This window comes from Geotrypetes seraphini, chromosome 3 (assembly GCF_902459505.1).
Source record: "Geotrypetes seraphini chromosome 3, aGeoSer1.1, whole genome shotgun sequence".
In the NCBI taxonomy this organism is placed as follows: Eukaryota; Metazoa; Chordata; class Amphibia; order Gymnophiona; family Dermophiidae; genus Geotrypetes; species Geotrypetes seraphini.
In genome coordinates, this window is record NC_047086.1 from 273,066,124 (window position 1) to 273,081,564 (window position 15,441).

A 15,441-nucleotide genomic window follows, 5' to 3' on the forward strand; every position below is an offset into this window, starting at 1 on the left:
CCTGCCCGGTCGGACGGATGGAAGAAATCTTTTTTTTATTTTTTTTAAAAACAAGACGACGAAAATCAGCGATTAAGAGCAAATTAACCCAAAACCGCGGACTTTAGAAGGCACAAGTGAAAATCTTCACGCAGAGAGTCGAAGACAGATTTCTCGACTCTGCGGAAAAGTAAGAACTGAGAAGACGTGCCCTGGTCTGGGCGGGAAGTCACTCGCGCATGCGCGGTGCGAGCGACTCGAAACTTCAAGTTTTGTTCAAGCAAAAAATGCTTGTGAGGCGTCCGCATTGGGGCTCCGTTGGATCACGTCACCCATTAGTGAGAATACCTGCCTGCTTGTCCTGGGATAAAACTAACTAACTAAATAGTAATCTGTAAAAATCTTCAGTGGAATTATTTGTATAGAACCACTAAAAACTCAGATAGGGCACTTATTTTTTATAGCATTTGAATAGTAAATATTGAGGCCAAAGTGTGTCTGCTTCTCTTGCTTATTGTCAAAAGTTTGGCTTTCTAGTATGAGTGTTAGAAAGCACAGTTACTTACCGTAACAGGTGTTATCCAGGGACAGCAGGCAGATATTCTTGACTGATGGGTGACGGCACCGACGGAGCCCCGGTACGGACAATTTTAGAGTGATTGCACTCTAAAAACTTGGAAAGTTCTGGTAGGCCGCACCGCGCACGCGCGAGTGCCTTCCCGCCCGACAGAGGCGCGCGGTCCCCAGTTAGGATAAGCCAGCTAAGAAGCCAACCCGGGGAGGTGGGTGGGACGCAAGAATATCTGCCTGCTGTCCCTGGATAACACCTGTTACGGTAAGTAACTGTGCTTTATCCCAGGACAAGCAGGCAGCATATTCTTGACTGATGGGTGACCTCCAAGCTAACAAAAAGAGGGATGGAGGGAAGGTTGGCCATTAGGAAAACAAATTTTGCAAAACAGATTGGCCGAAGTGTCCATCCCGTCTGGAGAATGCATCCAGACAATAATGAGATGTAAAAGTATAAACTGAGGACCAAGTAGCAGCCTTGCAGATTTCCTCAATAAGAGTGGAACGGAGGAAAGCTACAGATGCTGCCATCGCTTCGACTCTATGTGCCATGACAGAACCTTCCAGTGTCAGTCCGGTCTGAGCATAACAGAATGAAATGCACGCTGCCAGCCAATTAGACAACGTACGTTTAGAAACAGGACGTCCCAATTTATTCGGATCAAAGGACAGAAAGAGTTGGGGAACTGATCTGTGGGGTTTCGTACGCTCTAGATAGTAAGCTAGAGCCCTCTTACAATCCAAAGTATGCAGAGCCTGTTCCCCAGAATGAGAGTGAGGTTTCGGAAAGAAGACAGGCAGAACAATGGATTGGTTGAGATGGAATTCGGAGACAACCTAAGGGAGAAACTTTGGATGTGTACGCAGAACCACCTTGTCATGATGAAAGACCGTAAAAGGTGGATCTGCAACTAGTGCATGTAGCTCACTGACCCTCCTGGCAGAGGTAAGAGCAATAAGGAAAAGTACCTTCCAAGTGAGAAACTTGAAAGGAGTGGTAGCCAACGGTTCAAATGGAGGCTTCATTAAGGCGGAAAGAATCACATTGAGATCCCAGATAACAGGAGGGGCTTTAAGAGGAGGTTTCACATTGAAAAGACCCCGCATGAACCTGGACACCAAGGGATGAGCTGAGAGGAGTTTTCCATGGACTGGCTCATGAAAAGCAGCAATAGCACTGAGGTGGACTCTGATGGAATAAGACTTAAGGCCAGAGTCAGACAAAGAAAGCAAATAATCCAACAATGTCTCCACTGCCAGGGAAGTGGGATCAAGATGGTGAAGAAGACACCAGGAAGAAAATCTTGTCCACTTCTGATGGTAACATTGTAGAGTGGCTGGTTTCCTGGAGGCATCTAGAATGGAACGAATGGGCTGAGACAAAAGAGTATCATGAGAAGTCAGCCCGAGAGATACCAAGCTGTCAGGTGCAGAGATTGGAGGTTGGGATGTAGAAGGGTCTCCTGATGCTGTGTAAGCAGAGAAGGAAACAGTGGAAGAAGAAAAGGTTCCCTGGAACTGAGTTGAAGTAGAAGGGAGAACCAATGTTGCCTGGGCCACCTCGGAGCAATCAGAATCATGGTGGCTCGTTCCCTCTTGAGCTTGAACAAGGTTCTCAACATGAGAGGCAGAGGAGGGAAAGCGTACAGGAACAGATTGGACCAGTCGAGGAGAAATGCATCCGCTGCCAGACGGTGAGGAGAGTAGAGTCTGGAGCAGAATAGGGGCAGCTGGTGATTGTGAGGAGCTGCAAAAAGGTCTATCTGAGGAGTGCCCCATTGAGCGAAGATGGACTGTAGAGTGAAAGGATCGAGTGCCCACTCGTGAGGCTGGAGAATTCTGCTGAGCTTGTCCGCTAAGGAATTCTTTTCTCCCTGAATGTAGATTGCTTTCAGGAATAGATGGTGATTTATGGCCCAAGTCCAGATCTTCTGGGCTTCCTGGCACAAGAGGCGAGAGCCCGTCCCACCCTGCTTGTTGATGTAGTACATCGCAACTTGATTGTCTGTGCACAGCAGGAGGACTTGAGGAAAGAGAAGATGTTGGAAGGCCTTGAGAGCATAAAACATCGCTCTGAGTTCCAGGAAATTGATGTGATGCTTCTTTTCCTGGGCTGTCCAAAGGCCTTGAGTTTGGAACTCGTTCAAATGAGCTCCCCAGGCATAAGGGGAGGCGTCGGTGGTGATGACTAGTTGATGAGGAGGTAGATGGAACAGAAGACCTCTGGAGAGATTTGAGGATATCAACCACCATTGTAGAGACTGACGAAGAGATGATGTGACAGATATGTGACGTGAGCAAGGATCCATCGCTTGGGACCACTGGGTAGCTAGGGTCCATTGAGGAGTGCGCAGGTGAAGACGTGCGAAGGGTGTGACATGAACTGTGGAGGCCATGTAACCCAAGAGTATCATCATTTGCTTGGCAGAGATGGAAAGTTGTAGAAGCACCTGCTGACACAGAGATTGAAGCGTTTGAAGGCGGTTGGATGGCAGGAAACGCTCTCATGAGGACTGTGTCCAAGACAGCTCCGATGAATTGAAGTCTCTGAGTGGGGATGAGATGAGATTTGGGTAGATTGATCTCGAACCCCAGAAGTTGAAGAAACAGGATGGTTTGGTTGGTGGCCAGGAGAACAGTCTGAGATGAATTGGCCTTGATTAACCAGTCGTCCAGGTAAGGAAAGACCTGAAGGTGGTGAGATCGTAGAAAGGCAGCCACCACAATCAGACATTTGGTGAACACTCTTGGAGAGGAGGCAAGACCGAAGGGCAGCACCTTGTATTGGTAATGATAACGATTGATCATGAAGCGTAGGTACTGTCTGGAGGCCAGATTGACCAGTATATGAGTGTATGCTTCTTTGAGATCAAGGGAACATAGCCAGTCGCCTTGATTGAGAAGAGGGTAAAGAGTGGCCAGAGAAAGCATTTTGAATTTCTCTTTGACCAAGCATTTGTTTAGATCGCGAAGATCTAGAATGGGTCTTAGATCCCCTGTCTTTTTGGGGACTAGAAAATAACGGGAGTAGAATCCCTGCCCTCTCTGATCTAGAGGAACTTCCTCTATAGCGTTCAGAAGGAGGAGGGATTGAACCTCTTGAAGAAGTAGGGAAGACCGAGGAATGTTGAAAGCAGACTCTCTTGGCAGACTTTGGGCAGGAGGTGTCTGAAAGTTGAGAGAGTAGCCGTGGCGGATGATGTTGAGGACCCACAGGTCCGAGGTGATGATTTCCCAACGGCTTATGAAATGTGTAAGGCGTCCTCCTATGGGCTGTGGAAGATGAGTAGAAGGAGGAAGATTGGCTATGTCCAGGAGAACCAAGTCAAAAGGGCTGAGTTGACTTTTGAGAAGGAGGAGGTTTCACTTGCTGTTGCTGCTGGGCAGGTCGAGCAGGTTGCCTCTGTTGTTGCCTCTGACGCCTGGGTTGTTGCTGTGTTTGAGGTAAGGAACGAGCCACAAACCTTCGTTGGTAGGCCGATTGTTGACGAAAAGGCCTAGAAGGTGGGGTCTTCTTCTTTGTCTTAAGGAAAGTATCCCATCGAGTCTCATGAGCTGAAAGTTTCTGAGTAGTAGAGTCCATGGATTCTCCGAACAGCTCATCCCCTAAGCAAGGTGCATTGGCCAGTCGATCTTGGTGATTGACATAGAGTTCGGACACTCTGAGCCAGGCTAGTCGTCGCATAGCCACTGACATAGCCGTGGCTCTAGAGGTCAGCTCAAAAGTGTCATAGATTGATCTGACCATGAACTTGCGCAGTTGCAAGAGCGATGAAGAAGTTTGGCGAAAGGCTGATTTCTTACGGTCAGGGAGATATTTCTCAAAAGATGACAAACTTTGAATAAGATGCTTAAGATAAAAGGAAAAATGGAAAGCATAGTTTCCTGACCTGTTCGCTAGCATTGCATTTTGATACAGCCTTTTGCCAAACGTATCCATGGCCTTACCTTCCCTGCCAGGAGGGACATATACACTAGCCCCCGTGGATTTCTTTAAAGTAGACTCTACTAATAAAGACTCATGGGGGAGTTGAGGCTTGTCAAAGCCTGGAATTGGTATAACCTTATATAAGGAGTCCAGTTTACGGGGAGCTCCTGGAATGGTCAAGGGTGTCTCTAGATTTTTGTAAAATGTCTCTCTTAAAATGTCATGGAGAGGCAGCTTGAGAAATTCCCTTGGAGGCTGGTCAAAGTCAAGAGCATCTAAAAATGCCTTGGATTTTTTGGATTCAGCCTCCAAGGGAATAGATAAAGAGTCACACATCTCTTTAAGAAAAGAGGTGAAAGAAGTTGCATCAGGTTTGGAAGATGGATCAAAACCAGAAGGATCCTCGTCCCCTGATGAACACTCTCCCTCAGAGAGGAAAGGCTCTTCTGAATCACACCACAGATCAGGGTCCCTCACCTGAAAACTGCGGTCTCGTGACTCCGGTGTGGAGGGTTCTAGGTGTCGAGTTTTATGAGTCGACTTACCAGACCTCTGTGAACCGGTACCGGGAGATGTTAAAGGTTGTGCCGGTGCCGATGTTTGAACAGCCTGGTGTCTCGGTTCCGGTGCCAAGACTGGCATTGATACCGAAGAAGTGATGTGCCCCGGTACTGACAAAGTGGATGCCGATAAAGGGGGCTGCTGCACCGTCGGTACCGGCGGCTCAGACCGGACCGGGACTGGAAGGCTCGGAGTCAAAAGAGCAGGGAGTAGCTGTTGGAGTTGTTCCTGTAGCTGGACCTGCAGGACTGCGGCAATGCGCTCGTCCAATGAAGGCACCGGTACCGCTTTTTTCTTCTGCGGTACCTTGGGTGCCGCTCTACACTCCGAAGAGGAACCCGATGTCGAGGGGCTTACCTCAATCGGAGCGGAGCGCTTCCGTGGGCGCCTCGTGGTCGGCAGGATTGGACTCGCTGCTACTGAGACCGGAGGACGCTCCAACGGGGAAGGCTTCTTAGCCGGCTTACCTGCGGGGTGCGATGCCGGCGCGGTATCGCGCGGTGTCGACGAAGTAGGTGCCGACTGAGATGGAGCCGACGTCGGTGCCAGTGGTGCGGAATCAGACATCTCGGTGCCGAACAATAACTGCTGCTGTATCTGGCGGTTTTTAAGTGTTCTCTTCTTTAAAGTCGCACAGCGGGAGCAGGTAGACGCTCGATGGTCAGGACCAAGACACTGCAGACACCAGTTGTGCGGGTCTGTCAGTGAAATTGGTCGAGCGCACCGCTGGCACTTTTTAAACCCGGGTTGAGGGGGCATGAAAGTGAATACGGCTTCTGCCAAATCGAAGGCCGAGGCCTCGATGATGGTAATAGGCCCCGCCGGGGTTAACCGAAAACTGAAGAAAAAAATTAATTAAATTTTTTTTTTTTTTGAAAAGAAAAGAAAGAACGGAAATAAAATTTCCAAAAGGGTTTACGCGAGCGGGAAGGCGATTTTACTAGAAAAAAATAACTTTCAACAGCCGTTGAAAGAAACGCGTCTTCTTAGCTCCGCGGAAACTAAGAAACTGGGGACCGCGCGCCTCTGTCGGGCGGGAAGGCACTCGCGCGTGCGCGGTGCGGCCTACCAGAACTTTCCAAGTTCTTAGAGTACAATCACTCTAAAATTGTCCGTACCGGGGCTCCATCGGTGCCGTCACCCATCAGTCAAGAATATGCTGCCTGCTTGTCCTGGGATAAACGTTTTTACACAAATCCTCATCACAGAATATTCATTAGGAAGCAAGATAGTTGGACCAAAGCAAGAATTATTCAAGATCACATTCACAAGCTCTCAAGATCCCTTTCAGAAAACGTGACTTAATTTTTCAAGAGATTAGATATACAAGTAGACTTAACAGGCTTATTTTTTTACATCAAAAACGCCTAATACTGAAGAACGCAATAAAAAGCCATTCTTATTTCTTTGCTTTCTTTTGTATACAGACTTGGAGAGAAGAAAATTGCAGATATAACTCTATTCCCTGAATTGTCCTGTTCTGACCTTTTCCCCGTTGCTCACTGCTGTCACAGTCCGGGTCACATGCTGTTCAAAGAGCAACACCAACAGAATCCACAGGAAGCGCTCTCCTCCCACAGTACTCACAAGCTGTGCCAGGATGGGGACACGCCTGTGTTCAGGCACATGAGGCATGGCATCCACAAACACATGGATGATCTTGCTGACCACATTTTCCACATAGTCTGTGGTATCTGCAGAGTCCCCACTATCTGCCTGTGGAGAATCAGCCAGGATTAAAAGTTAGAATAGGTTTATCTAGACAGAAGGAGGCAAGGAAAAATATTTTGCACAGTTCTAGTTTGAATTTCTATGCCTACATGGTCCAAATACTACATAAAAATTAGGTATATTTGAAGGAATTGTTTTTCAGGCTACTCCTGGTAGAATTAGGTGTCTAATTCTGAGAGAGGAGACACGCTGTGTAAACAGTTTGCTTTTCTTTTCTTGCAACAAAACAAAAGTGGCTAGAATAACAATTGCACGAATACTAGCACAATGTGTACTATTGAAGAGACTGCTACCCTCCATCCCCCCCCCCCCAAAAAAAAAGAGAAAACCTACTACATGAAGAGAACATAGATCAGAAATATGACTTTCAGGGCTAGAGTCAGAAAAGGAGGCTGTGAGTGTGACACACTCTATTAAATGTGATAGTGCAGATATCTCAGTGTGGAGTAGCAAACAAGGCTATTATCTCTTCTGGCCTGGTTCACTTATAGTTTAGCTAAGTGACTTTGCATGGAACCAAATTGCATTCCTGCAACTGAGCCCCTTCCTTTCTATGGACTCAGAAAATATTTTAAAAAAAACATTTTCTTAACCTAGAAGTAGAAAAGAGATGCTTGAGGTCTTAGCTGTGGCTATGCAATCTTAGCCTGTGGTTTTCCCTGGGCGGTCAACCAGAGGAAAAAAAGAAATCTTGCCTCAGGAAAGTGAAAATGCAAACAAGAGGCAAGCGAGATGTGTAAAACCAACCAACAGTTACATTTATTAAACTAACATATCAATTAAAAGTCCTTGGACACAGAGGTCCTGATTCTGCAAAGTGCGTCCCGATTTTAGGCACCTATTGGCGTCCTAAAGCTGTCTAATCAGCCAATCGGGATGCACGTTTTTTAAACAAATGCTCTCCAGGCAGGCCGCCTATATTGAAGGCGCCTCTGGGAGCCTAGGGAGGTCCGCAAGACGCCTAAGCTCACCTAAGAGCCTTAGGCGAACCTAGGCGGCCCTATGCGTCTCCCTAGTAGAGGAAGAGACGCTTACAATGTAGGCCAGCAAAATGCTGGCCTACATTGTAAGTAGACACGGCCGCTGTACTTATCGTGGCAAGGGATCTCCCTGCGGCAATAAGATAGCGGCCGCCTGTCCGATCACCGGCAGAAGGGTGCTCAACCCCTCCTGCCAGAACAAGGCCCCCCTGAAACTCCCGATCGCTGGCAGGAGGATGCCCAACCCCTCCTGCCAGAAAGCTGCATCCCCTCCGGACCCCCCACACTAACGACCCCACCCCCATGCTACCACCCCCCCTAACCTCCCCCCCTACTAACATCCCCCCCTACTAATCTCCACCCCAACTAACTTCTAAAGTGTTGGCTGGCCGGCCAGGTCTTGCTGCCGTCCAGCCGGCAGGCCTGCCTCATTGAAATGAGGCGGGCATGCCTCTTCCTGGCCCATCCCATCTAAGTCTAAGGCCTGACTGGCCCAGGCTCTAGAAGCCAGGACCAATCAGGCCTTAGGATTATCAGGTCCGCCCTTCCCCACTAAGCCTAAGGCTTGATTGGCCCAGGCTCTAGGCGCCTGGGCCAATCAGGCCTTAGGGTTAGTGGGGATGGACGGACCCACTATCCCTACGGCCTGATTGGTCCAAGCTTCTAGAGCCTGGGCCAATCAGGCCTTAAACTTAGAGGGGATGGGCCGGTCCCGCCTCATTTCAACGAGAGGGGCCTGCCGGCTGGATGGTGCCAAGACCCGGCCGGCCAGCCAACACTTTAGAGGTTAGTTGGGGGGGAGGTTAGTAGGGGGGGAGGTTAGGCGGTGGTAGCGCGGGGGGTCGGGTTGTTAGCGTGGGGGATCTGGAGTGGGTGTGGCTTTCTGGCAGGAGGGGTTGGGCACCCTCCTGCCGTTAATCGGGAGTTTCAGGTGGGGGGGGCGTTCCAGCAGGAGGGGTTGGGCACCCTCCTGCCATCGATTAGGAGTTTCGGGGGGCGTTCCGGCAGGAGGGGTTGGGCACCCTCCTGTCGGCGATCAGGAGTGTCGGGGGGGGCAGCCTTCCGGCAGGAGGGGTTTGGCACCCTGCTGCCGGCGATCAGACTGGCGGCCACTATACTTATCGCAGCAGGGAGATCCCTTGCCGCGTCTACTCTAACCGGCGTCTGTAACATGGACGCCGGTTACAGAATCAGGGTTAGTGTAGGCCCGATTCTGTATAGGACACCCCTCCCGGGCGTCCTATTCAGAATCAGGGCCAGAGTATCTGTACACATTAGTATGCCTTTTATAGCTAAATGAACACATACAGCTGGCATGAATTCTATACATATTTTTATAACACCATTTGTTTATTATTTATTTATTTTTTATACCGTTTTTGATATGTGACCTCTAAGACCAGTTAAGTTATTTTTACTTTTGACTGTTTATGCCGTTTGTCACTGCATACAGCATATATGTTTGAACACTCCTTGCATTCTCCTGACCCTACAACCCTCCTCCATTGACGGACCAAAACGGGACTCGGGCGTGGGAGAGCACTCCGCCCCTCCCCACCACCACTTGTTGTACTCCATCCCTCCCCATCGCTACTAGTCAATAAGCCTCTCTGAACCCTCAACCCGCTACCATCAACGGACCGAGACGGGTCTCGGGCGTGAACGAGCAATCCGACTCTATCCACAACTACAATTAATTGTCACACTTAGCATCACCATGAGAACCACACCACCAAAACACCCACAAGCAATCCTACTAATAACCCTACTCCTAACCAACTGGAAAGCAACTGCAAACTACATCTCTCCAAAACCAACTATAGCAAATTCCAGGGGAATCACCCAACCAACCTGGCATCCCACAACAGACAGAAACTCAATCTATCAGACTTACACTTACCAACCCACCCCACAATCAACAAGAAAACCGACAAACCCATATAAGACCAAAAAACAACCCCACCAAAGATCACTCATATACCCGAAAATAACTCACAACACACCAACAGATTACACCACTCTCAAATGTGCTTATGTGAACATCATAGCCCTAGGCCCCAAAACAGAACGCATAAAAAACTGGATAGAAGAAGATAACCTAGACTGCCTTTTCCTCACAGAGACCTGGCTTACCTCGGACTCGGACCCCAGAATAACTGAAATTGCCCAAAGAGCCACAAGTTAACAATGGTCTGCAGAGAAAATAAAAGAGGAGGAGGAATTGCCATCATAGCCAGAAACACAATAAACCTAAAAATACAAGACAAAACAACCAACCCATACATGGACTTACTAGCCTGTCAACTTTCAAGTGCATTACTCAAAGGAACACTAACACTCCGCTACACTCTGCATACTCTGCTACATAACCCCAAGTAATTGGAACACAGCAAAACCAATATTTGAAGAATTTATATATCGAAACTCATTAACGACAACCTACAACCTAATCCTAGGAGACCTCAACCTCCACCTCGAAAACCAATCCTGCAAACATGTAGGAATCTTACTATCATACCTCAAGGCCTTAACATATAAAATCCTAGATCCTCAAACCACACATGAAAAAGGTCACCAACTCGACATTGCAGCCTACATGTCCCAACAAACCACACAACCAGAGATCCAAACGGAAAATGGAACCGTTCCCTCTGGTCTGATCACTACACATACTCCTTCGAAATAAATTGGACCAATAACAAAAGCATTCCAATTGCTCAAAAAATAATGTACAACTCACGCAAACACATTGAACCCACCATATTCTGGACAAAAGCAGACACCATAATCCAATACTACATACCCAAAGGCTTCATCTCACAATGGAACCATCTAAGTACAGCAACCCTAGACGACCAAGCCCCAGAAAAACCCAAAACCAAAACCCACAGAAAATCAGACAAGTGGTTCGACAACGAACTACTCCAACTGAAAAGACAATGCAGACAACTAGAAAGAAAATGGAGAATAAGCAGCCAAGACAGCATGGAGAATAATGAACCAAAAATACAAACAAAAACTAAAAGAAAAAAGAAAGACGTACTACTCAAAGCAAATAGAAGAAGGACCCCAAGATACAAAAAAGCTATTCCAGCTACTAAAAGATCTCACAGACACCACACCCTACCTAACCAACAGCAACTCCCCCCTCCCTCAGCCACTCTCTTAGCCACATACTTCAAAAACAAGATCGCAAACATCAGAGCCACGTTCAATCGAATTCTCACTCACATAGAAGAGACCTCACTTCCCCCCACAGAAAAAGAATCAGTTGCAGCAGACAGAACCTGGTCCCACTTCTCACCCATTCAATGGTCAGACTTCAAAAAACTATATAATAAATACAGCCACGCAGCCTGCGACCTCAACCATTGCCCCCCATACCTATTGAAAGCCTCGAGCACACTATTCTGCTCCCTGCTCCTACAATGGATACAATCTCTTCTCAAAGATGGATATTTCCCTCAAGACCTCAGCGAAATCATCATAACTCTGATACTAAAAGACCCCAAAGGAACAACGGACAAACCATCCAACTATAGACCCATTGCCTCAATCCCACGGTACGTCATGCTGATGGAAGGCCTAGTAGCCAAAACCTTAACCTCATACCTAGAAAACCATAAACTTACCCCACCCCACACAGTCTGGCTTCAGAACCAACTACAGCACCCTACAAGGAACACTAATGGACACAGCTAGACAACATCTCTGTACAGGCAAGAAAATCATGCTCATACAATTAGACCTCTCTGCAGCCTTCGCCCTGGTAGACCATAACATCCTCCTACAAATGCTAGACTCCATAGGAATCTCAGGCAAGGTTCCTCATGGTTTAAAGGCTCCCTACAATCCAGAACCTACAGGGTTAAAACAAATAAAGAAAATCAGAACCATGGTCCAACCCGTGCGGAGTTCCCCAGGGTTCACCTCTATCTCCCACACTATTCAATCTATACATAGCCTCCCTCAGTTCCTGCCTAGACGAACATGGCATAACCTCATACAGCTACGCAGATGACATCACCATTCTCCTCCCCTTCGACCACCCAGAACCCACCATGACAAGCACAATACACAGAACACTCAAAACAGCAGCAACATGGATGACTGAACACAAACTAAATCTAAACCCTGACAAAACAAATTTCATCCTCCTAGAACACAACAAAATTCCAACCTTAACAAACCTAGTAATAAACTCAATCTCATACCCCATTCAACCCACACTAAAACTTCTTGGAGTACTGATTGACAGAGGCTGTACCATGTAAACTCAAATAAACAAAATAATAAAAGCATCATTCGTGACTATGAGAAACCTAAGACTAATCAATTCCAACTTTTGGTACAATCTCTTATCCTTGGACTAATTGACTACTGCAACATACTATACCTCCCCTGCCCAGCGACCATGATAAATCAATTACAAACAATACAAAATACAGCCTTAAGACTCATCTACTCATTGAAAAAATATGACCACATCACAGAAGCATACCACGACTCACATTGGCTCCCAATACAAGGAAGAATACACTTCAAATTCTACTGCCTACTTTTCCAAGCTATTAATGGAGAAAGCCCATCCTACTGGAACAATCGACTAACTCAATCCACCTCAACCAGGCACAGAAGAACCCACTCACTATTCACACACTCACCAACCAAAAATGTCAAACGTAGAAAACTTTATGACTATCTAATGGCCACCAAAGCAGCAAAACTAGACAGACAATTCACCAATCTGCTGTCTTCGACCACAGACTACAAAACCTTCAAAAAAGAAACTAAAACTCTACTCTTCAAAAAATACATAAAACCTATTTAACACGACCAGTTCCTTCCCAATCTCCACCTACCACACTCTCTACCCCTTTCAAATCTAAAATGTATCTAATTACCCAACAGGTATCACATCAAGTTCCCATAAATTCTTATGTAATTCCTATGCAATTCTTATGACAATTCTTAAGTAAAGGTACAATTCTTGTAACCTCCTGAGAAATCCTATGTAATCCGCCTTGAACCGTAAGGTAAAGGCGGAATAGAAATCACTAATGTAATGTAATATAATAATATATATCTCAATCTCAAAGAAAGTCCATCATTTGCCCCCTTTTCATCTACTATACAGTACGTTCGGTCAGAGTGCACTTTTACAATACCATTTAATTTTTGGTTTATCCTATTTTTCTCTTTTATATCATCCATTAGCGATGCTTTACTTCTTCTGACTCATTTTTCCCTAGTGGGTCTAACAAACACTATTGACGGATGAGGCTGGTACACTCATTTTGTTTTGTCATTTGACACATTTTTATATATATTTATTTACATCGGATGTAATGTATTTCATACATCTGTGCCTTTAAAAGGACCTGTTTAGTCAGATGAACACAAGTTTTTACCACATTTAGATTACGCATGTCTTTTCCATTTTGGTGCGTTCACTTCTGAAGTCGCCAACACAGTAAGTCACTGCTCATCTGTTACTTTCAAATATAAAGTATATTTTCCATATGATGGTCTTTCCATCACTGAATGCTCATTAATCGCTAAAACGTAATCTTCGTTTTTTCCACTTTAGTACCGTTTACTTTGTTTTCATGCAAAAGGTAGGCTCATTTCTACTCCCTCTGTATTTTCACTTTTTGTGTGTACTCAACTCTTTTTTGCTTCTTTTGGGACTTGCTGCACTTGACTGAAGTTCCTTCAGTGTTGACTTCTAAGATCTTTATTTTGTTTCTAAGTACAGATACACTTATTCATATCAGTGTTATTAAGAACATAAGAATAGCCTTACTGGGTGAGATCAATGGTCCATCAAGCCCAGTAGCCCGTTCTCACGGTGGCCAATCCAGGTCACTAGTACCTGGCCAAAACCCAAGGAGTAGCAACATTACATGGGCAAACAGTGGCTTCCCCCATGTCTTTCTCAATAACAGACTATGGACTTTTCCAAACCTTTCTTAAAACCAGCTACGCTATCCGCTCTTACCACATCCTCTGGCAATGCATTCCAGAGTTTAACTATTTTCTGAGTGAAAAAAAATTTCCTCCTATTGGTTTTAAAAGTATTTCCGTGTAACTTCAGCGAGTGTCCCCTAGTCTTTGTAATTTTTGACGGAGTGAAAAATCGATCCACTTGTACCCATTCTACTCCACTCAGGATTTTATAGACTTCAATCATATCTCCCCTCGTAGCCGTTCTACTCCACTCAGGATTTTATAGACTTCAATCATATCTTCCCTCAGCCATCTCTTTTCCAAGCTGAAGAGCCCTAAACGTTTTATTCTTTCCTCATACGAGGAGTTCCATCTCCTTTACCATCTGGGTCACTCTTCTTTGAACCTTTTCTAGCGTCACTATATCTTTCTTGAGATAAGAAGACCAGAATTGAACGCAATACTCCAAATGAAGTCACACTTGGTCAAATCACGTTACATGGTGTGGGTTATTTTATTGCTTTGTAATTGGTCTTTTTCAATTGGATTGTTTTAATGTGTTCTCATTTTAATTATGCATGTGACTTGAAATTTGTACGTGTATGTTTTTATCAGTTTCTTATGCCTGTGTGTAAATTCAAATTTTTTGTTTTATAATACATATGTATTTTTATGATTATATCTTATTTTACTTCTATTTATGTGTTTATGATGTTTTATATAATATTTCAGTTACTTATTGTCCCCTGAAGATGGCATTTTCATTGCTGAAACTCGGATCCAATTTGGGACCCTTGCTGGACACATTTGAACATATGTGTTCAAGGATCTGTGAACTTTTAGTTTAATAAATGTAACTGTTGGTTTTACATATCTTGCTTGCCTCTTCTGTTTGCATCTTCCCAGGGCGGTCCCATCTTTTTGCTGTAGAAGTGATTAATATGATGCATCTCCCTCTCCCCTGCATCAGTGAGTTACAAACATTTGCTACCTACTCATTTACAAACAGTTCTATCACAACCAGGTAATACTCTGGGATTCCAATAGAGTCTCTCATGGATTTCTCTTTTGTCTTACCAAAGAGTGTCTGAAAGATTAGGTTCTTACCTCGATAATCTTCTTTCCTATAAATGGGAGCAGAGATCATGAACTAATGGGGAATCACCCCAAAACTGCAAGTTTCCTTGCAGAAGATGCCATCATCTTCTGGTACGGCTCCACCTCTCCTCCCAAAGGGCTGTGTTATAGCCCCTCAGTTTGTCACAAAGCTAGGGAGGTAACCAACAAATAACACACAGAAAAGAGGGGCATGAGGAAACTCCCTGCATAATAGTTATAACTCTATACTTATTACCTGGTTAGCTTTCTATACCTGTGTTACATCCCAGCACCTCTCTCTGTATCCCACGATCCCCCTATCCCTCAGGAATCCGTCCAATCCCTGTTTGAATCCTTGTACAGTACTCTGCCTGATCACTTCCTCCGGTAGCGCATTCCAAGTGTCCACGACCCTTTGGGTGAAGAAAAACTTCCTTGCATTTGTTCTGAACCTATCTCCCTTCAGTTTCTCCGAAGGCACGAGGGGGCATTCGGAGAAACTGAAGGGAGATAGGTTCAGAACAAATGCAAGGAAGTTTTTCTTCACCCAAAGGGTCGTGGACACTTGGAATGCGCTACCGGAGGAAGTGATCAGGCAGAGTACTGTACAAGGATTCAAACAGGGATTGGACGGATTCCTGAGGG

At 45.7% G+C, this 15,441-nt stretch overlaps 1 protein-coding gene across 1 annotated transcript in view; it reads right to left on the reverse strand.

Moving 5' to 3' along the window:
- Positions 1-15,441, reverse strand: part of HEATR1 (HEAT repeat containing 1) — a 693,629-nt gene that overhangs the window by 230,925 nt on the left and 447,263 nt on the right. Inside the window, exon 30 of the mRNA XM_033935556.1 lies at positions 6,524-6,754. Within this exon, the coding sequence (XP_033791447.1) occupies positions 6,524-6,754 (231 nt within the window). The remainder of the gene's footprint in view (positions 1-6,523; positions 6,755-15,441) is intronic.